The 20989-nt window shown below is 61.3% G+C and overlaps 3 protein-coding genes across 12 annotated transcripts; 2 read left to right on the top strand and 1 right to left on the bottom strand.

Annotated features, from left to right (window-relative positions):
* The first annotated feature begins 596 nt into the window (after positions 1 to 596).
* NT5C3B (5'-nucleotidase, cytosolic IIIB) lies at positions 597 to 13412 on the top strand. 10 transcript variants are annotated; one of them, XR_013923355.1, is made up of 16 exons: positions 597 to 636; positions 944 to 1042; positions 1604 to 1673; positions 1934 to 1980; positions 2431 to 2516; positions 2680 to 2769; positions 3704 to 3866; positions 4770 to 4970; positions 5278 to 6051; positions 7711 to 7860; positions 8346 to 8515; positions 8602 to 9638; positions 10226 to 10493; positions 11138 to 11298; positions 12107 to 12320; positions 13296 to 13412. XR_013923355.1 is itself a non-coding variant. In XM_080360043.1 (9 exons), exons 1-9 carry the CDS (start codon positions 634 to 636, stop codon positions 5386 to 5388), a joined length of 870 nt encoding a protein of 289 aa, XP_080216169.1. In that variant the 5' UTR covers positions 597 to 633; the 3' UTR covers positions 5389 to 7163. The 10 variants fall into 10 exon arrangements, 1 of the variants encoding a protein (XP_080216169.1); XR_013923356.1 differs by having other exon boundaries at positions 10213 to 10493; XR_013923358.1 differs by having other exon boundaries at positions 10179 to 10493.
* Positions 7660 to 13457, bottom strand: FKBP10 (FKBP prolyl isomerase 10; the record flags this gene model as incomplete). The annotated part of the gene is made up of 10 exons (XM_080360042.1): positions 12807 to 13457; positions 11432 to 11577; positions 11003 to 11192; positions 10581 to 10726; positions 10287 to 10476; positions 9877 to 10022; positions 9405 to 9594; positions 8906 to 9048; positions 8591 to 8754; positions 7660 to 7845 (listed from the first exon to the last, which is right to left on the bottom strand). Exons 1-10 carry the CDS (start codon positions 13403 to 13405, stop codon positions 7660 to 7662), a joined length of 2100 nt encoding a protein of 699 aa, XP_080216168.1. The 5' UTR covers positions 13406 to 13457.
* Positions 13458 to 14568: 1111 nt separating this feature from the next.
* Positions 14569 to 18447, top strand: P3H4 (prolyl 3-hydroxylase family member 4 (inactive); the record flags this gene model as incomplete). The annotated part of the gene is made up of 8 exons (XM_080360060.1): positions 14569 to 15042; positions 16182 to 16331; positions 16593 to 16764; positions 16842 to 16970; positions 17074 to 17219; positions 17303 to 17386; positions 17582 to 17723; positions 17799 to 18447. 8 exons carry the CDS (start codon positions 14569 to 14571, stop codon positions 17810 to 17812), a joined length of 1311 nt encoding a protein of 436 aa, XP_080216186.1. The 3' UTR covers positions 17813 to 18447.
* Between the last annotated feature and the right edge of the window lie 2542 nt (positions 18448 to 20989).

Raw genomic sequence — 20989 nt, 5'->3', positions numbered from 1 at the left:
TCAGATGTCAGCACCGACCGCTTCTGCAGTGCCCTTGTATTATAGCAGCTCGCACAGGAGGAAGCTGAGACACGGGCTGGCTAAAATCAGTGATGAAGCTGCAAACACTGTCCCTGCCATGTCTGCTGCTAATTTGGAGGGTGGAAGGTGGGGACAAGGAGAGCAGAGCGGGGCGAGAGGGCCCCATCCTGCCTGCTCTGCCTTCACTCATGGCCAACCGCTGTTCGTTTGTGCTCTGTCACGTCTATAGGTAACGCGGGTGCCAAGCAGCACCCCTGTGACTGTCCCACCCCAGCGTGGAAAACAGTTCGGACTTTTCATGTTACTATCGGTGTGGGCTTTTTTTTCTTTTCCAAATTAAATTGAGTTTTGCCGTAACTACTTATTTGGTTGTTTTAATCCTTTCTCTTTCGCCTTCCTGGCTCGGAGCGCGTTGCAGAAGAAACGCGACCGCAAGTCTCGGTAGCAGGAGGCGCTCGGGGCGGACCCGGGACAACCTCCGGCGGACCCGGGACAGCCCCCGGTCCCGCCCCCGGTCCCACCCCCGGTCCCGCCTCGCTCCGGCTCCGGCTCCGGCTCCTCCCGCGGCTGCGCGGCCCCGCCGCCTCTCGGCCCTTCCCGGAGCGGAGCGCGATGGTGAGACCGGGGGCTCCGGGACCCGCGACCGGGGTTCTACGGAGCGTGGACCGGGCTGGGGAGCGGGAACCCGGGCTGGGGAGCGGCCGGTGATGGGGGAGCAAAGGCTGATTCCGAGCGAGCAGGGTTTGGGGAGCACAGCCCTGGGGAGCAATGTCCTTGTGGAGCAAGGTTTGGGAAGCACAGCCCCGGGGCAGGAGGAGACAGGGAACACAACCAGGATGGGGAGCAGAACCGCATCGGTCCCCCAGGAGCTGTGTGGGAATCCAGGGGCATCACTTAACACGGGGGGGGTCTCTACCTGCAGGTGCCCGAGCTGGAGAAAGCCACGGTGCGCATCCGGCAGCTGGAGCGCGTGATGGGGATAATCCGCTCCATCAAGGCGCAGGGGACGAACAAGCTGCAGGTACGGGCCCGGTTTGGCTCCGCTTGTGGCAGGGCTGGCACAGCTGAGAGCAGGTGATGCATTGGTCCTTGTCTTCAGCTGCCCCCCCTTCCCCAGCCTCCCCGGCTGTGGGTGGCTGTTCCAACCCAAGGAAGCACCTTCTGCACGTTTTGCAGAGGGAGAAGCCCCAGATGAGAGGGAGAACGGGGCTGTTTTTCCTGTCGAGGTCCAGGCTGGTGATTCTGCCTGGATGGGCCTTTTTCTTCCCTGTTATGCAAGCTATAAACATAAGCCAATCCCCAAGCCCCCCCGCTCCACCCACAGCAATAAGTCAGCAGGATTAAGCCATTTGGTGCTGATAAGAGTGCCGGGCTGGGAGGGTTGCTGGCTGTCTCAGATGGGGACATTTGCTTCACGGCTGGCAGGAGTGTCCCTGTCCCTTGCTGTCCTGTGTCTGCACCCTCACGTGAGATGCACCAACGCTGGGTTTGCATCCTTGCCGGCAGCAGCACCCTTGGCTACATATGGCAAAGGCAGAGTGCGCTGGGTCATGCATAGATTTGCTCTTCTTTCACCTTCCAGGTCATTTCAGACTTTGACATGACGCTGAGCAGGTTCGGGTGCAACGGCAGGCGCTGCCCCACTTCGCACAGTGAGTTGCAGCCCTTGTTTTTACTGCGGCTCATTCTGTTCTCAGTGTTTGTGTTCTCAGTCCCTGTGGCTCCTGTTATCCTCTCCTCCCTCCTTTGCCAAGCCTGACCGCTCCGTCTCATTCTTTCTCAGTGCAGCTCTGGGCTCCAGCTGCTTGTGGCTTTTTTGGGAAGAGCTGGCACCGAAGATGCAGGATAGCAGCTTTTTAAAAGCCTTTCTATGCTTCTGGGCTACAACGTTGGCATTTTATTGTCTTTACAGATATCCTGGATAACAGTCGTGTTATCAGTGAGGATGGCAAGAAGAAGGTAGGTGCTGTTTTGCAAGGCTCTGCTTCTTCACCCTGGTTTTTGTCCCTGTCACCCATTACCAGGCGGTTGTAGTGGCCCATGTCGCAGCTCTCCAAGCTGCAGGTGTCCAGCCTGCGTTTCAGGCAACGGTGATGGAAGGGGAAGTTAAAAAGGGAAATTTAATTTGCATGCTCAGCCGTGGGCATTTTTGGTCAGATAGGAAGAGGAAGGGTGTATGCGTGTGCACCCCTGCGTGCACTGTTTGAAGCAAGGTGAGACAGCCAGGCTGCTGGAGGGTTAATGCTTCCGAGAGCTCCAGATTTGCTCGGAGTAAAGTTGCTTAATGCAACAGGTTTGGTGTGTTTTTCATGAGGAATTGAGATGCTTTAGAGGAATTTAGTTTGTTGTTTACAGTCTCTTTAGACGTGATGTTCACTCAGTTCTTTTTCCATCTTTACAACGCTCCAGCTGAAAGATCTGCTGCACTATTACTATCCCATTGAAATCGATCCCAACCGGACCCTGGAGGAGAAGCGGCCCCTCATGGTGGAGTGGTGAGTGCTCCTGTGTGATGGACTTGACCTTGAGATAGCAACTTCTTGCCCCTGAGGACAAGACCCAAGGCTTGAACTATCTCTAGGCTTGACAGCAATACCAGGAAGTTTTAGTTGTTGCTTTTCTGGCTGCCCAGGGAGCTCACTCGCTGCCTTCCCTTAGGTGGACCAGGGCCCACGAGCTGCTGTCACAGCAGAAGATCCAGAAGGGTGACATCGCCCAGATCGTCAGAGAATCAGACGTGATGCTGAGGTACGAGCTCGGGGTTGGGCTGCTTGCGATCACGGTGCAATCTCCTTGTTTTCATGCACAGTGCGCACAGCGTGGCACATGCAAATCCCCTTCCTTCCTGGGGCTGAGCGCTGATCGTGAACGACCCAAAGTCAGTGCCACAAGCAGCAGCCTGAGCCCGTTCCCTGACCACAGGCTGCTCCTTCCTGCTCACAAACTGCTTCCAGCTCCCTCGAGTCTTGGCGAGGAGCAGCCGCGGGGCCGGGCGATGGGCAGGGCTCCCTGTTTGCAGAGGAGGGGGCGGCGTGCAGCTCCCCTCTTCCAGGAGAGGTTTGTTTCTCCATGCACTGTAACTGCTGGGTCTTATCCAGCCCCTTCGCTCAGCATCGTATTTCACCCGTAGCACAAAAGCGTTGCGCTAAGCTTGCTGTTCAAGCTGGCCTTTGCAGCAGTGCTCCTAAAACTGGCTCGGGGAGCCTTGGTTTGAAGGAGCTGCCTGTCTCGGGGAGGAGGTGGTACCGTAAGTCCCTGTTTTCACTAGCTCCAGTTCCCCTTCTGCACAGAAATTGCGTCCTGGCAGACTGAGGTCGTTACACATGGATCTAATCATCCTCACAGCCATTCTGACCAGTCGCACATCTGTAACATACACCCTGTGCCCCCACTGACGAGCTGGATGCGATCAGGAGATGCTGAGCAAATTATTCATGTGCTGCGTGTTCCTGTGCTGGGTCGCTGCTCCCGGGAGGGACCTGGGGTCTGCTGCACGCCCCTTGGACACACCGCGAACGCCACAGAAATGCTGCTGCCACAAAACCCTCGTGCTTTTTGCGCAGAGCTCACGCGTGTGTTTGTCTTTGGGAAGTCCTGGGTGGAAATAATGAGCCTTGCAGCCCACAGGACACCAGGCACCTCGCTGGTAACGCAATATGTGTAACGGACACTTCTGCTCTAGGGATGGATTCCATGAATTATTTGATCAGCTGCATAAGTACAACATCCCCCTGTTTATCTTCTCTGCTGGTGTCGGTGACATCCTCGAAGAGATTATCCGCCAGGCCAACGTCTTCTACTCAAACGTCAACGTGGTGTCCAACTACATGGACTTTGATGATAACGTGAGTCGCTGCGTGCTGTTCGTGTGGTGTGCTTGCAGAGAGGAGGGTTGTTGGGCTGGAATTGAGGGCTGTAATACGTTTAATAGAGACACAGCTGGGTTAAAAGCTGCCTGTTAACATTTCTAAGGGATTGCGACCTGTTGCCACTGTAGCAACCCCCTGAACATCACTACTGGGGGTGTTAAGGGTTCCCCTGTCCTCCCCAAGGGCTGGATCGGCGGTGAGAGGGAGCGGAGGAGAGACAAGGCAAGCAAGCAGGGTGCAGGAATAGCTGAGCATTGTGATCTCGGGGACTCCTCACCTTTCAAACTTGCTTTTTGGTGGCACAAAGGACGCTGCCGGCTCCGCGTCCAGCACTGGGGGCTCCATCCTGACGCAGGGTGAGGATGGAGTTAACTGAGCACAGAAGTCTCTCCCGATCTGAAGGCCAGATGTCCCTTGAAACAGCCTAGAAGGCTTTTGTTGATGTACTAAAGGCTGAGAAGTCCCAGCGCACACCAGAAAACGGCGCGTCCCTCACAATGCGGCCCTCTGTTCCCACGGGTGGCGCGCTGGGACAGGCCGTCCCGGGGGAGCAGGGGACAGGGTGACAATCCCGCCTTCCGCGAGGGCTCCGCAGCTTTCCAGGGCAGGACAGAGCCCTGACCGAGGTCTCCAGGATCCCCATCCTTTGTGCTTGTTCTCGCCATCTGGGAAGGGCTCTCTCTGCCAAAGGGGACTTTTGGGGACTGTCTCCGGGTGTTTCTTGGCTGCTGGGTTTCCAGGCTCCTTGGGGGTGTTTCTGAGATGGGAGCTGCTGTCCTGTGAGCATCATCCCCGTTTGCCCATCCCAGACAAGGTTCCGAGGCTGCGGCACAGCGGAGGGATGGCTGTGGGATCAGTTTGTCTGTCCTGTTTGCACAGGGAGTCCTCACGCATTTCAAGGGACCTCTCATCCACACCTACAACAAGAACAACAGCGTTCTGCAGGGCACGGAGTATTTCCAGCAGCTGAGCACTAGGACGAGCATCATCTTGCTGGGGGACTCCATGGGTGACCTGACGATGGCAGACGGCGTTCCCAGTGTGGAGAACATCCTCAAGATCGGCTTTCTCAATGACAAGGTGGGTGCGAGAAGCAGTTTTCTTGCTTCGCTGCCAGCCTGCCCCAGGTGTTGAGGGGCAACAGAAAGGGGCAGACAGCTGCCCAAGTCATTTGAGGACTGCAAGAGATTCATATGAGCTCTCATGGGGTGTGTGGGGGGAGCTGGGGTTGTCTGCGGAGCTCCCGGTGCACTCGGGCCATTGTCAGGGTGGTTGTTGACCCTTCTTTTTGGCAGCACTGAGAGATGCAAGGGCTGTGGGTGCAGCATCTCCATTTTCAGCGGCTGGTGTTGACAGTCTCCTCCCTGTCCCGGTGGCCGCTCTGCAGGTGGAGGAGCAGAGGGGGAAATATCTGGATGCCTACGACATCGTCCTGGAGAGCGACGAGACGCTGGATGTGGTCAACGGGATCCTGCGGTACATCCTGACCGAGACGTGAGCTGGGGAGGCAGCGTGCCACCCCCAGCCGCCCAGCAAGGCGCTTGGGCAGCGAGTGTCCTTCCCTTGGCAAAGCTGGAGTAGGTCTTGTGGTGCCTGCTGGGCTCCATCCTGACACTGGGCAGGCTCCCTGCCCCGGTTCTCATGTGTTGTGCACATCTCGACCTCATTAACCCCCTTCGTCAGCCTTGGAGCAGGAGGGGTGAGATGGAGGAAGGTTCCCTGCTCCCTTTACCCCACCTGTGCCCGGCTCTTCCTCATCCTATGTGGACTTTATCCCACTCAGATTTCATCCCTGTCACCGTTTGAGGCCACAACAAACCATTTCATGTCTCAGGCCGAGATGTTCTGTGTTTGCTTCAGCATTTGAGCACAGAAATGGAGGTGGTTTGCTGTGGATTGAGGACGGATTTGTTTTATGGAAGCTGTTGAGTTTTACCATGTTCCTGTCTAAGAAACGTCTTGTCCTGTTTTCCGTGGGCTTCCAAGTGCCTGGGCTGGGGTGGCCGTGCCAGACATAGCATCACGCACCCTGGGTCCCTGCAGCTCCCCAGCCCTGCTGTCCCTCTTGCTCCATTACAGCTCTTGCTATTAAAAACAAAGGCTTTTCCAGTCACCCCTGCATCCCGTGGAGCTCGTCTGCTGCTGCTGCACAACGCAAGAAGTAAGTTTGTCTGCTGGGGGGTTTGGGTGCAGCGAGCTGGGTGCTCGGAGCAGCGCGTTTGTAGCCGCGGGTGTGGATGGGGAGAGGCCGATAGCAGCAGTTTGCTTTTTAAGGAGTATTTTAACCAACTGCCCTAAACATCTGGGCCGATCCTGGGTTTGGCCATCACTGCCTTCCACGTTGTGGATGAGTAAATGAGACTCGTGAAGGTGTCCCCCTGTTGCAATAAAACCCTTGGCTGGAGCTGGGCCACGGGTGCTTTGTACAGCTGCAATCGCTGTTCTCCCTGGGGCTGATGCTGCCGTCCCCATCCCTGCCGGAGCCCAGCGGGGCTGAGCCACCACCCGTCTTTGCTGGAGGGTCCCAGGAGATGAATTGTGGGTTTTCTCCCTCCTACCTGACCCAGCATGTGCTGGATGGAGCCTGAAATACCCCCGGGCACCGCATTCCCAGGCTCTGCACCGCTGCCCGGACACGCAGGAGCGTTCCACGGCAAATTAACCTGACACGAAGGCAAACTCCTTGGAAACCAGTAGAAATGATTTATTTGGTGCAAGGTCGAGGTTATTGTTCGAGGCTTCGCCCTGACCCTTGGCGCTGTTCTGTTCTTGCGTTTCTTTGCTCTCTGTCTGCGAGACGCTGTGCAAAAGCTTTTATGGCTGGTGGAGGTGCTGGAGCCGTGCTGGGCACAACTGGGAAACCTGAGGGCGCTGAGTTAACGAGCTGCATTTAGGCATCAGAATAAAATCGGGCTGATTTTTCTCAGTCACTGAGGATGGGGAGGATGCGGATGGGGACGATGCTGCTCCCTGAGGGCCTGGGTGGGAGAGGTTTTCTGTTTGCCTTCTCCCAGCTGCCAAGGGGTTTGGTGGGTCCCATCCCTGCTGTTTAATGGGAGCCCAGACTTCCTGGAACAGCAGATGCCTGTGGGTATCGGGGTTTCACCCCGATAACCTGAGCCCCCTCCAGCCTCTTGTTGCAGGGAGCGTGGCAGCAGGGACCGTCCCAAAAGCTTTCTCTTGATTTCTAAAGAATTTTATACGTGTATATAAAAAAACCCACATTAAAAAATCCCAACCCTAAACTACAAAATGCTGTGGTAGGAGTGGATATGCAGTCGCTGGCTGGGGACAAAGGGATTCGGGGAGGGGACATGGCTGCCCCAGCCTTTCCGTGGGGAGTGAGAGCAGGGGGGCCAAGTGGGTTTTGGCAGCGGGGGACACAGGACAGGGCTCCGGGGTCTGCCCCAGCATCCTTGCTCCTGTTCCATGGCAGAGCTGTCATCTGCAGAGCTGGGGAACACAGCTGGATGGGGAGGGAGTGGGAACACGGGCACTGCCATCCCGTGGGGTATCAGGGCTCCCAAGAACGTGGGTGTTTCCTACCTTCTTGCCTGGGTTTATTAGCTGGGGGTTGGCGAGTTTTCCTGCCCAGGAGGAACACATCGAAAACCCTCAGTTAAATAATAAGGGGGGAAAAAGGAATCAAAATATGACACCCCCCCAGAGCTGGGGAGGGTCAAGGCAGGTTCCCGGGGAGCCGGTGGGGAGATCGGCCGTGGCACGGCCGGGACAAGTCCTGTCTCCAGGGGACAGTGGGGTCTGCTCCTCAGAGCTCCTCGTGGATCTTCTCCTGGTCCTCGTCTGACTTCAGCTTCAGCTCCTCCGAGGTGATCTTCCCGTCCTGGTTGCGGTCCTGGTTCTTGAACATGTCAGCGATGACTTTCTCCGGGTCGGAGCTGGGCATGAGACGGCCTTTCCCTTCCGCCACCTGGCTCTTGATGAAGGTGGAGAACTGCAGCGAGGAGAGGTGAGAGATGCAGCTTTGCTCCGTGTGGCAGCGAGGACGGGGCAGGGACAAGAGCTGCCCTTGGTGTCCCTGCCCGGTCCCAGCCCTGCGCACCCAGCAGCGATGCGCTGGGCTGGAGGGCTTTCCTGCACAGCTCTCCAGGCTCCCGAGTGCCTGGGAATCCCAGAATCCCAGAGTGTCAGGGGTTGAATGGACCTGGAAAGCTCATCCAGTGCGATCCCCCCATGGAGCAGGAACACCCAGATGAGGTTACACAGGAAGGTGTCCAGGCGGGTTGGAATGTCTGCACAGAAGGAGACTCCACAAACCCCCTGGGCAGCCTGGGCCAGGCTCTGCCACCCTCACTGGGACAAGTTTCTTCTCATATTTAAGTGGAACCTCTTGTGTTCCAGTTTGCACCCACTGCCCCTTGTCCTGTCACTGGTTGTCACCAGCAGAGCCTGGCTCCATCCTCCTGACACTGCCCCTTTCCGTATTGATCCCAGGAATGAGTCCCCCCTCAGTGTCCTCTTGTCCAGCTCCAGAGCCCCAGCTCCCTCAGCCTTTCCTCACACGGGAGATGCTCCACTCCCTCCAGCATCTTTGTTGCCCTGCGCTGGACTCTCTGCAGCAGTTCCCTGTCCTGCTGGAACTGAGGAAGAGCAGAGCCCTCCAGGTGCTGCCCCCCAGGACGGGATTCCCTGTACCCCCGCTTCCTCCTGCACCCCATAAGCTCAGGGCCACCGCTCACCTCATCGGCAGGGATCTCCCCATCCTTGTTCAGGTCCATTTGCTCGTAGAGGTTCGCCGGCGGCTCCCCGTGCCAGATGAAGAGGTAGCCCTCGGGAACACCCTCCTCCATGGAGATCAGCTCCACCTCGAAGCGGAGCACAGCGCTGCCTGGCACCCCCCGGGCTGAAAGATACAAGCGGAGGTGGCTGCATCACGGGGGGGAGCCCAGCAAAGCGATGCCACTGATGGGTAAAAGCCTCCCAGCCCCTCAATGGGGCGAAGGATGGGTTCAGGAAAGCAAACCCCCCATTTGCAGTGCCTGGGCAGCCTGTACCTCCACTCTCCCCGTGGCCCAGGTGCGGGGGGATGATGAGCACCCGCCTCTCTCCCGCGCACATGTTGAGGAGACCCCTGTTCAGGCCTTCGATCACCTTGTTGGTCCCCAGAGTCACCTCCTGAGGCTTCTCATAGTCGTGGCTGCAGGAGGCACAGAGAAGACCACACAGCTGAGAAAACTCCCCAGACCCAGCGGACAGCCCCCCTGTGCCCCAAAATGCTGTTCCTTCCATCCCGCTCTGCCCCAAAGCCCCGCACCCTCCGTCCTGCTGCACTCTGAGGTTCCACACCCTCACACCCCAAAACCCTGCACCAGCCATCCCGCGGTGCCCCCAAATCCTGCACAGTCCTGCTGCCCCGTGGCTGATGCTCCAGTGCCACCCGTGGCAAAGAGCTGATGATGCTCCCAGAGCTGCTCCGCTGTCCGCCCACCCCCCAGCTCAGCACCGCCCAGGATCCGGCCCCGCGAAGGAAAGGGCTGCTGGGGGAGCACGCACGAGGAGAAGAGCTTGGTGCCGTCCAGCAAGGAGCAGTTGTAGTGGTAGCGGACGAAGTCTCTGTCGCGGGTGGTGACGTTGCAGCCCTCGGGCCGGTACACGGTCTCAATCTCCACCGGGTCCTCGGGGTTGTGGAAGTCGATGACGTGGACGTCGAAGATGAGCACGGCTGAGCCGGGAATTTTGTCCCCTGGAAGAGCAGCACAAGGAGAGCTGCTGGAACACCGCGGGATGGTAAAAACCTTTACCTATTTCTTCCCATGCCACATCCATCCCTCGGAGCCTTGGCGTCAGCCCTTCCCCTGCCCACAATGCGCAGAGCCCTGGGGATGGTGGTGGCCCTCAGGGTGCGGAGCTGGCCCCACTTGGCCAGCACTTTCTTGATGTTAGACCCGCATTGTGCTAGTACACAGGGCTGGAGGAGGGGATGCTGCAGCCCAGGGATGCCGGACCCCCCAGGGCTGCCCTTTACCGGCTCCGTTCTCCCCGTAGGCCAGGTGTGGGGGAACAACCACCCGTCGCCTCTCTCCCACGCAGACCCCTTGCAGGCCCTGGTCCATGCCGGGGATGATGTAGCCCTTCCCGATGTAGGTGTTGTAGGTGTGATTGCGGGAGTAGCTGCAGAGAGAGAAGCCCCCGGTACCGTCGTGCAGGAGATGCTGGCCTGTCAACCCTCACCCCTGCGCCCCAACCCTCACCCCTGCACCCCAACCTGCACCCCTGTTCCCCCAGGGGCCAAACCTTGCTCCAACAAACAGGTTTTATCTTTTTTAGCCTATTTCGTGCCCATTACCACCTTCTCCTCCAGCCTCTCCTTGCAGCCAGCAGGGGCGGGAGAAGACATGGGGGGATCTCCCCATGCGGCCGCTTCCCTCCCCGCACCTGGAGTCGAACAGCGTCCCGTCCATCAACGTGCCGTTGTAGTGGTAGCGGATGAAGTCCCCGGTCACAGCCCTGCGCGTGCAGGACTCCGGCACCTCCAGGTGCTCCAGGAAGACGCCGTCCTTGGGGTTGTGGAAGTCCACCAGCAGCACGCTGAACACCAGCGATGCCTGCGGTGGGATCACGGTCCCTGGGGAGGGGACGCAGGTCAGTCCAGACAAGGGTCCTGATGCACCGTGGAGGGCTCTGTGCCCAGGGAAGGGGCCGGGCGCGATGGGGCGATGCCCAACTCACCGTAGCCCTTCTCCCCGTAGGCCAGGAACGGGGGGATGATGATGCTCCTCTTCTCCCCAGCGCACATGCCCAGCAGCCCCTGGTCCATGCCCTTGATCAGCCAGCCCGTGCCCACATACGTGTCATAGGTGCCGTTCTTGCTGTAGCTGGAGGGGCGGAATGAGGGGGTTCAGCTTTGGGGCAATATCAGTTCCCCCTGGCTGGTTTGGGGGTCACGAAGCTCCCCAGCCCTGCCGGGGTGCAGAGTGGGGGAACGCAGGGAAGCTGCTCTGAATGGGGTGCAGCGTGGGCCCCCGTGTCCTGCCCGAAGCCAGTACCCCTTTGTCCCTGCCACCCTGGTGTCCCCAGCCCCACAGCAGAGCGTGCACCCGAGCTCCAGTGCCCCACATCCCGAGGCGAGGGTCCATCCCGGCGCCCCGTACCTGGAGTCGAAGGGGGTGCCATCCAGCAGCGTGCCGTTGTAGTGGTACCGCACAAAGTCCGAGTTCTCCACCGTGCGGTTGCAGCGCTCCGGTTTGGACAGGGTGGTGATCTGCAGCTTGTCGTTCTTGTTCCAGATGTCCAGCATGACCACGTCGAAGTACAAGGTGGCATCCGGGGGGATCAGCCCCGCTAAAGGGGCAGCAGCAAGGACGGGGCATCTTAGTGAGAGCAGCAGGGGCTCTGTCCCCCAAAGCCACATGTGCCAGTCCCCAGGAAAGCAACAGAGCCGGGAGGGGTAGGACCCTTCTCTTCTCAGGCACCGCTTGCCTTGGCTATTCAGTGCCCTGGCAATGGGGCCGCTGGTTGCCCAACCTCCATCCCTGGGGGTTTGCTGCCTCCGTCCCCCCCTCCATGCCACAGCCCCTTACCCACACCGATGCTGCCGTAGCCCAGGTGTGGGGGCACGATGAGGTGTCGCCGCTCGTTCACGCACATGCCCTGCAGCCCCCGGTCCATGCCGGTGATCAGCCGCCCGACGCCCACCACGCCGGCCACCGTGGCCCCTCGGTCATAGCTGGGACAAAAGGACAGACCCCTCAGTGACACGGGGGCACAGGGCGAAGCCCCCAAAGCTGCTGGTGCTGGGGGGGCTCAATGCCAGCACCGAGGTGGATCCACAGCCAGACCACCAGCCCTGCAAACATCAAGGGACAGTGCAGGGCTCTCGGGTGCTTGTGCACCCAGGTGCAAACAGCATTTCTGCTGCTTCCAAATCATTTTGCACGTGGCACCTTTGGAGCTTTATGCTTCATTTTCAAACTGCGCATTTGGTTTTATTTTTAAATATTAAAATACCCCAAAAAGCAACTGGGGAGGCTTCAGATAAATTGAAATCCTTTGTTTTAATGTGCAGCTCACACTTTCTCCTGGCAGCATGCAGCACAAGTCAGGACATGGAGCTATTTCAGCAGCGAATGTCCCCAGGCTCCCATTGCACAGGGGCTCGCAGCACTGGCAGCACACGGCTCAGCTACTTTCTCCCCCACACATGCTCACAAGAAATATGACACATTTAACCGGAGCAGAATCCCTTTGTTTTCTAGGGCTCTGAAAAATGCCGGTCCGGAAAGTTTTAGTTGGTGCACAGAGCCCCAGCACAGCCCAGTTTGTTCCTGTCCTTTCACCATGTCCCTGATCCTTCCCTGCTCGCCGTGGTGCAAACACCGATGTAAACACTGATTTACAGCCAGCGTGAGCAGAGCAGGATCGGTGCACGGGCCGAGGAAAACTCAGACCAGCGGGAGTGAAGCCTCTTAGGTAATGAACGGTTTTAACCGCTGCCACGTTTCAAAGTGCTCGGAGTGTTTTCCCTGCCTGTGCAGCGCATGCAAATCCGTGTTTCTGAGGGAAAAATGTCTCACTTAGGGCCAAATCCTGCCCGTGCCTGAGATGGGCTTCCCTGGGGGGGCCCCAGTGGGTAGGGGCTGCTGGAAATGGGGTGCACAGGAGCTGCAGCCCTGGGTGCATGGGGGACGGCTGCATGTGGTTCACTGGGGGCCACACCAGGGACCCCCGGTCTGACACATGTCCAGGGCTCCCCGGGCTCACCCCAGCACCCACCAAAAGCCCTCCTTGGGGTCAGAGCCGCAGGACCCAGACCTGGCCCGAGCGGGCAGCCAGCGGCTCCTTGGGGTGCAATGGGGTGACACCCGCGGGCTGGGGGGGGAAGGCATGCAGGGATCCCCTCCGCAGCGCAGGGCTGCCCGGGGCCGCATGCATTCGGTAAAGAGCCGAGGGCGATACCTGGAGTCAAACTTTTTGCCATCTTTAAAGGTCCCATTGTAGTGGTAGCGAATGAAATCCCCCATCTGGACTTCTCGCAGGCAGATTTTGGGGATATAATATCTGTCTATCACCACGTCTTCCAAGGGGCCGGGATCAGCCAGCCCTGGGGTCCCCAGGATGCTCAGCAGGAGGACGAGGCTGCCGGGGGCCATGGCGCTGGGACGCGGCTGCCGGCGGAAAGGCTCGGCGGGGGGAAGGCGGAGAGGTGGGGCCAGCCCGCCGCCCCCTCCCGCGGGACGGGACGCCTGCCCAGCCCCGCACGGCTGGAATTTCTGTACACGTGTACGCGGGGCCTGGCGCCACGGCCTCGCCAGCCGCGCTCCCACCGGCATCGCCGCGACAATTCCCCCCAGCCGGCTGCAGCGGGACGGAAAAGTCGCGGCAACAAAGCTCCACGTCACGAGGCTTTCATTTTCTCTTTTTCTTCTTTTTTTTTTTTTTGGGCAGTTCCTTCTGCAAAGAAAAGAGTCGGAGATATTCGGAAGCAAGTTTGTGCAGCTGGAGTCCCATCCAGCCCCGCTCGCTCCGGGTCCTAGCGCTGGCTGCGCTCCTCCCATGGCCAAGATGCTGCTACTCAGTCCCTGGCAATCAGGCAGAGTAAATATAAGCGATTAACTGTTTTAATAAGAGCTACCGCTCTTCAGTTTGGTGCCGACAGATCTTTTATTGAGTGGCAATGATGAAAAATGTGAGATTTCCCCTCTGACAGTCTTACACAAATAGAAACAGCACTAAATGCACGCAGATGTGTTGCCCGCACATCCCTGCTCCCCCAAGACCAGGAGATGGGCATCGCGGTGAGAACCCTTGGCGAGTCCCTGGTGGGAAATATGACAGTCCATAAAGCCAAATCTGGCTTCTCTGGCTACTCCTGAGAGCAAAAGCTCAAGCAAAATAATGTCGACTCCCTCAAGCCCAGCCCAGGGATGCTCTGCAGCTCCCCAGTGCAGCACCAGTAGCTTGGGGGGACTCGAGGCTCTTGTCATGGCACAGCAAGGTTGGGGTCTGACTCTGGGCAAGTTAGTGCTTACTTAGGGGTGACAGCACCCCAGCCTGCGTGCTATTGAGCTGCTTGTCCGCAGGGAGGTGCCGGGCACTGCTAACGGCCTCAGCAGCGTTCTGGCTCCTGCCAGCACCACTGTCCAGCCAGCAACAAAGCGCTGGGCTTGGGCTGGGGCCAGCGTGGCCATGCCAAGGCCTGGCGCGGTGCGGGCCTGGGATCTGGCACGGCACGTGTGGCCTCTGGCTTGGCACCAGCCAGCAGCAAACCCAGCTCTGGCACAGCCAGGCTGGGGGATCCTGCCAGCTGCCACACGCAGCGCAGTGTGACACCGGCTGCACCCCGGGGTGCCCCTGGGCTGCGGGACAGGGCGCACCTCAGCACACCCCGCTCTGCAATGGGGTGGGCTCCACTCTACATCCTGGGGGCCCTGCAGCTCCCGGCACACCCACTGGAGCCCAGAGCACCCCGAGAGCGTGGGGCACGGAGTGACTCCCCGCAACGTGAGGAACCGAGCCCGCTGTGGGCAGGGCGCAGCACTGCGCACCCCCCCAGGAGCGCAGCACCGAGCCCCCCGCTCCGTGCGCACCCCGCGGGCGCTGCGCCAGCCGCGCAGAGCCGCACTAAGACCCTGCGCGCACTTCACGCACCGCCCCCTTCCCCGCGCCGCCCGCCCCCCTGCGCGGAGCGCTGCGCGGCCAGTGCGCGGCGGCGGCGGGGATGGGCGGCGCGGCGCTGGCGCTGCTGCTGCTGGCGGCGGGGCCGTGCGCGGCGCAGTACGAGGAGTACAGCGTGCGCGGGTTCCCCGCGGCCGCGCTGGAGCCGCTGCAGCGCGCCTACGCGCGGGCGCTGGAGCATTACGCGGGTGCGGAGTGGGCGGAGAGCGCTCGGGAGCTGGAGGCCAGTCTGCGCCTTCACCGCCTGCTCCGCGACAGCGAGGCGCATTGTCACCGCCGCTGCGCCGCGCCCGCGGAAGGGGACCCCGCGGAGGAGCCCCCCGCGGAGGAGGAGCCCGCGGCGTGGGAGTGGGAGCGGGAGCTGCAGCTCTTCGGGCAGCTGCTGCGCCGGGCCGGCTGCCTGCGCGCCTGCAAGCGCGACCTGCCCGTTTTCCAGCTGCGCTACCCCCCCGCGCAAACGCTGCGCGACTTCCAGCGCCGCCAGCCCTACCAGTACCTGCACTACGCGCTCTTCAAGGTGAGGGGCCCCGCGGGCGTGCAAATGCCGCGCAACGTGGCAGGGGGTGGGAGTGAGGGGCTTCATGGGCTGGCGGTGGCGGGTGTCCGGTACCGGCGTCCTGTCCTGCACTGCTCTGACCTGCAGCTCCTCTTCTACCCGCTATCCTGTGCCCCTCTGCTCAGCCCCGCCATCGGTCACACCCCCATTTGTGCCTCATCCTGCACCCCTCATCCTGCACATCTGACACCCTCCTGGCTCCTCCATCCTGCCCCTGCGCCATGGCACGTCAGCATCATCTGGGATGCATCAAGCAGGACGTGAGGGGTGCGCCCGGGATTGGGGGCTCCTGTGGTTTTGTCCCCACTGCCACCCTTGCGTTGCCCTTGTCCCCCAAGGTCCTCCTGCGCAGGCAGAGGGGAGAGGGACACAGGGGATGCCCCAGCTGAGGGGCCCAATCTGGTGGGTCTGATGCCACTGTGATTGCTGTGGGACGCGTGTCTGGATGCTCCATCAGGGAGAAACACTTTCGTGGGCTCACAGTGCAGACGTGGAGGGAGGTTTTGTAAGGGATCAACCTGGGGTGACCCCCCTCTTTGGCCAGAGCAGCTCTGGCAGGGGACACTTCCCTCCCCAGGCACCGGTGCTGGTCGGGGTCCCAAGCTGCGCCACTGGCCGGCTGCCGGTGAAGATGCTGCTTTAGTGCTTTAGCACTGCTGCCCCGCTCACCTGGCAGGGGCGAGGGACAGCGTGGCCTAGATCCTTAATGCCTTTTCCTCTTGCTCGCTCTGGCCAAAATCCATTTCATGGATGGTTTGTTCATCCCCCCATAATCTCACTCCACTGATGTTGCAACCCAAGGGCTCAGAAAGCAGCAGGGGAGTGGGGGCAGGTGACAGTGCCCGGGAGAGTGGATGGTGGATCAAACCCACAGCACGTGGATCACTCCTAGCTGGATGTGGGGGTCCATGAGGGAATGAGCTTCACCTGCCCCCACCACAGGCACAGAGGGGCACATTGGTGTGGCTGGATTTATGTGTTGTCCACGGTCCCGGATTCTGTCTGTCCGTCTCTGCCAGTGGATGATTGTGCAGTCCAGGTCCGGCTGGGTGCTGAGCTCCCCCGGCAGCCTGCTGCACCAGCTCTCCCTCCCTCCCCAGTCAAATAAGATTGAGAAAGCGGTGTCTGCTGCCCACACCTTCCTGCAGAAGAACCCCAACCATGAGATGACTTTGAGGTACCTGAACTATTACAGGACGATGCTGGATGTGGATGAATACCTGGTTGACCTGGAGGCTCAGCCCTACGAGGTGACAGGGGGACGGGGATGGGGCAGGAGAGGAGTTCCTGGGGCTCAGTGTGTGCTTAGTCCTGCTGAACCCCCAGGGGAGCAGCTCTCCCTTGCTCAGCCCCGCTTACCCATGTCCTGCTCCCAAAAGAGCATCTCTGGGGTCCTGTGCTGGGGACGGAGCCACCTTGGGGGTAGCCGGGCAGGTTGGTGCTGCTGGTGGGCAGAGCCGGGCTGCGGCACCTGGCAGAGAGGTGAGCGCTGCCCACTTGATCCCTGGCAGCCGATATTCGTGCGGTCGGTGAAGCTGTACAACAACGGAGATTTCCGGAGCAGCGCGGCCGACATGGAGCATGCGCTGGCCGAGTACTACAAGGCGTACGAGGACTGCCTGGCCGGCTGCGAGGGCACCTACGAGCTGCAGGAGTTCAAGGACTTCTACCCCGCCATCGCAGGTGAGTGGGCGGGGGGCCGGGGGCAGCAGGCTGGTGGGGGGGATCTGGGGGTCACAGTGCCTGCTGCCTCCCCCCAGACCACTTTGTGAGCGTGCTGCAATGCAAGGTGGACTGCGAGACCGAGCTCACCCCCAACGTGGGCGGCTACTTCGTGGAGAAGTTTGTGGCCACCATGTACCACTACCTGCAGTTTGCCTACTACAAGCGTGAGTGCCAGCGGGAGCGGGGGGGCTCAAGGGGCACCCTGGGGTGCTGCGGACCCCTGGGTGTGGTGTTGCCCCCCGTGTCACCCAGCGCTGCTCCCTGCAGTGAACGACGTGCGGGACGCGGTGCGCAGCGTCTCCAGCTACATGCTCTTCGACCCGGGCGATGCCGTGATGCAGCAGAACCTGGTCTATTACCGCTTCCACCGCGAGCGCTGGCGCCTGCAGGAGCAGGACTTCGAGCCTCGGCCGGTGAGGACCCCCCAGCACCCCATCCCAGAGCTCTGCCGCTGGCAGAGGAACTGACATGCCCCCTACTCCCTCCCTGTGCCCAGGAAGCCGCACGCTACCACAACCGGACAGCCGCCCAGAAGAAGATGCTGGAGTTCGCCAGGCAGTACCTGCAGGCTGATGATGAGGTAGGTGTCAGCCCCGGCACGGGGTGCAGCAGCTGCTTTTTTGGGTGCTGGCCGGTACGGGTGGTTGCTGTGAGTACCCTGCGCCAGGGCCCTTCCTTGGGGAGGGGGATCTGAGCCCCGAACCAGCCCTGGAGAAGGGGCTGTGGCCGGGGCCGCTGAGCCCCGCTGCCTCCTCCCGCCCGTCCCGTGCTGCAGATGGAGGTGGACGGCAGCGAGGGGCCGGAGACACAGGACCTGCCCTCCGACGGCGAGTTCGAGGGTGAAGGTGACTACGAGGAGGGCTTCTTCGCAGACTGGTGGCAGGAGCCCAAGACCAAAGGGGACAAAGCCGACCAAGGTTCCTGATGCTGTGCCGCAGGGTGGGGGGGGTCCTGCCTATGCTCCGGTGCCATCGAGCCCTCCTTGTTTGCAGAGACCCTGCAGTGAGCCAGGCAAAGGGGCGCCTGGCTCCAGCGGAACTGGACAGCGGTGGCTCTGCGATGCCATCCCAGGGACACCGGGCTTGGGGCTCCTGCCGGCCGTCATGCAGAACCTCAGACTCGCAGGGAAGGCTGGCTTTGCTGTCTGGACAGCCTGATTCCCTTCGGTGGAGCCCCGACACCGCCAAACCTCCCCACCTACTCCGGACCTCGCCCTGGGCCGCCACTGTCCCTGGTGTCCCCAGGAGCCCTGGCTTGTGGCAGTGCCCTGCAGCACTGGGGTTCTGTGAGTGGTGCGTGAGGACCGACCTCATGTTGTTTTGAGGGGCTCAGGGGTGCCCCGCTCTGGAAGCAATGCACGGTGCTGCCGGAGCCAGGTGTGTGTGCCGGTCCTGCCGCTGCTCAGGGCTCCAGGGGGCTCCTACCCTGGTGCCTTCAGCCTCCCACCCACCCTGCCAGCCCCCGGAGCCCGGGGTCCCTTCGAACCCCACGGCTCGGTGCTACAACGGGTTTCCCGGTGTGCTGGCATCCCCGTGCCACCGTGTGGCTGCAGCCCGGCGGGGCTGCGTCGCCCATGCCCTGCATGTGCCTTCAATTGTCACCACACCAGCCCTCTGTAGCCTTAAGCTCCGTTAATTTAATACTTCCCGACTTGCACAGTCGCTTTTTTTGTTTTATATTTACTGGTGCTGAACTTTTTAAATAAAATCCAGACCAGTCTTTTCATGGCTGCCTCCACCTTGGGGTTCCCTGGGACCGGGGTGTGCTGGCACCGCGGAGCTGGGTGCTCGGGGTGGGAGACACCCGGCTGTGGGAGAGACAGGGATGAGTTGGGGGGCTGGATGCCCCATGAAGTAGGGGAGACCCCATGGGGGACCTGGGGAGCCTTGGGGGCCATGAGAGCAGCCAGGCTCTTGTGGGGCTGGGGGGTCTTTGAGGGGGCCACAACCACAACTGGGACCCTATGGAGATGTGTGACCCCCTCATTGTGCAGGTAAGGCTGGTGGGTGGTGTGGGGGGGGCACTGGGAGGTGGGGTGGGGGCAGCTTGTCTCACCCCAATATGTGTGTTCGGGGTGTGATGTGCATCACCTGCTGGTTGTTTTTGGAGGGTGCATCATCTTGCTGCTGCTCCGGAGGGTGCAGCCTGCGTGCCCCGATACCGGTCCAGGGTGACAGGGTGGGACAACCCCCTCCCACTTGCATCAGGGCATTTTGGAGCCCATTTTGGAGGCCGCCATCGCTGTTGACAATCCCTGAACATCCCATCATCGCTTCTCCCTCCCGCACCAGGTCCGATCCTGCTCCCTGTGGAAATTGGCTGCGAGGACTGAAACCGAGAGGCTGAATCACCGCATTGGCCCAGAGGAGAGAAGGGAAGGAAGGGGGTGGTGGGGAGGCTGCCAGCACCCCACCCTGCCCTGCCCTGGAGCTCCCGTTTGCCAGGGCTTTCCCAGCTCTGCGCTAGGGCTGAGCACTGGGATGGGGGACAGGGCTGAACCCCCAGACCCGCAGGCAGGGCTCGGGGCTCAGGGCAGAGCTAAGGGGAGGCAGCACTGTTGGTGGGAGCTGCCCATTGCCGCCCTGTGCAGGGCAGGGCTGTTCTGTCCCTTGGGAGGAGCGGGGTTTGTCACCGATGGGTCACGGCCACCCTTGGGAGGGGAACCCCAGCCCTTTAGGGTGCGGCCAGCGGCGTTAGTGCCTGGATCAGCGGGAAGCTCTCAGCCCAGCACGCTGGCGTCGCAGCCCCGGGGGGGCAAAGGCTTGTTTATCTTCCCAACAAGCCAGGCGAGGGTGGCACAGAGTGGCCCCCGCCCTGCTCTGACAGGTGCCCGGGCACCTGCGTCCCCTCGCAAGCCTCAAGCTCACGTTGGGGCACACGGCTCCTTGCTCCTGCTCCTCTACGAGCACTGGGTGAAGCCACTTGCATCCTCGGGCCGGGGTCTCTGGGGTCGCCTCGATGCTCCCATCGCAGCTGCTGGGTGCAGAGGTGCTGGGTCTGGTGCTCCCGGTAGCACCGGGCAGGAGCAGCAGGTCTACCAGCAGCAGGGTGACCCTTGCAGTGGCCAGGGCTGCGGGCACGGCCACTGTCCCCCGTGGTGTGCAGAGCGGGGAGGTGCAGGGGGGCAGAGGTGGGATGCAGGGACACAGAGGTGGGATTCAGGGGGGTGAGCCTGCAGGACTCAGTGGGTTAACACCAGGGAGGCAGCGCTGTGCTTCCCTGACTCCCCGACCTTGACCAAGAAGGAACACAAATGAGGTTTTTGCCCGCTATCTCAGCTGTGCCATGTGCCCCTTTCCTCCTTGTGCCGGAGGACTCTCGCTGTGCCCCGGATCCCCCGCTCTGCGCACAGCAATGAAATCCCAATTTCTCGCAGGGGTGTTTGAAGCTCTGTCTGTCGCTTCCCTCCAGAGCTGTGAATTCCCAACTGAGCGCCTGCAGCCAGACACGGCAGAGGACTGCGCGGGGGCTGATGATGGGAGGGTGCAGGATGTGTCTCCTCGCCCCCATTCCCAAATCTGGGGAGCAGGAGGCCTGGGAATCCCCACCGTGGGCTGGGACCTGCCGTGGTGCCGGGCGCGGTTGAGCTGGGAGGCGGCAGCAGCACCCGGCTGGACCAGTCTGGCCAGGGACAGGGTGACACGGGCTGTCGGCAGCGTCAGCCACCCCAGCCCTTCCCCAGCGCCTCTCGCTACCGAGCGCCTGCCTCAGTTTCCCCACCCGGGCAGTGCAGACCCCCTTCTCGGGGCTGGATGATGCTCCAGGGCTGGACCCTGACCCACTGCAGCCCCCGCAGGGCCGCGGTCCCCGCACCCCACGTACGTGCCCCGGGGGTCCCCGCAGCCCTGGGGCTGCCCTGCCCAGGTACGTCCCGGCCCCGCCCCCTGTGCAGGCTCCGCCCCTGCCCCGCCTCGTGACGTCACACAGGTGCTCCCCCTCGCGGCCGCGCCCTTCCCCGCCCACCGCTGCGCCCCGCCCACCCCTCCCCGCTGTCCAATCGCCTCACGGCGGAGGGCGGGTCGACCGCGCCCCCGCCAATAGAGAGCGGATAAACACGTCCGGCGGGGGCGGTGCCCGGCGGGCCACGGGGCTGACGGGCGTGCGGGCGGTCCAATAGCGGTCCGCTGCCGAGGGGGCGGGGCTTGTTCTGGGGCGGGGCAGGGCGGGGCCGGGCGCGAGAGGC

Source organism: Nesoenas mayeri, assembly GCF_963082525.1.
Source record: "Nesoenas mayeri genome assembly, chromosome: 26".
Lineage (NCBI taxonomy): Eukaryota > Metazoa > Chordata > Aves > Columbiformes > Columbidae > Nesoenas > Nesoenas mayeri.
This window is presented reverse-complemented; position numbering and strand designations above follow the sequence as displayed.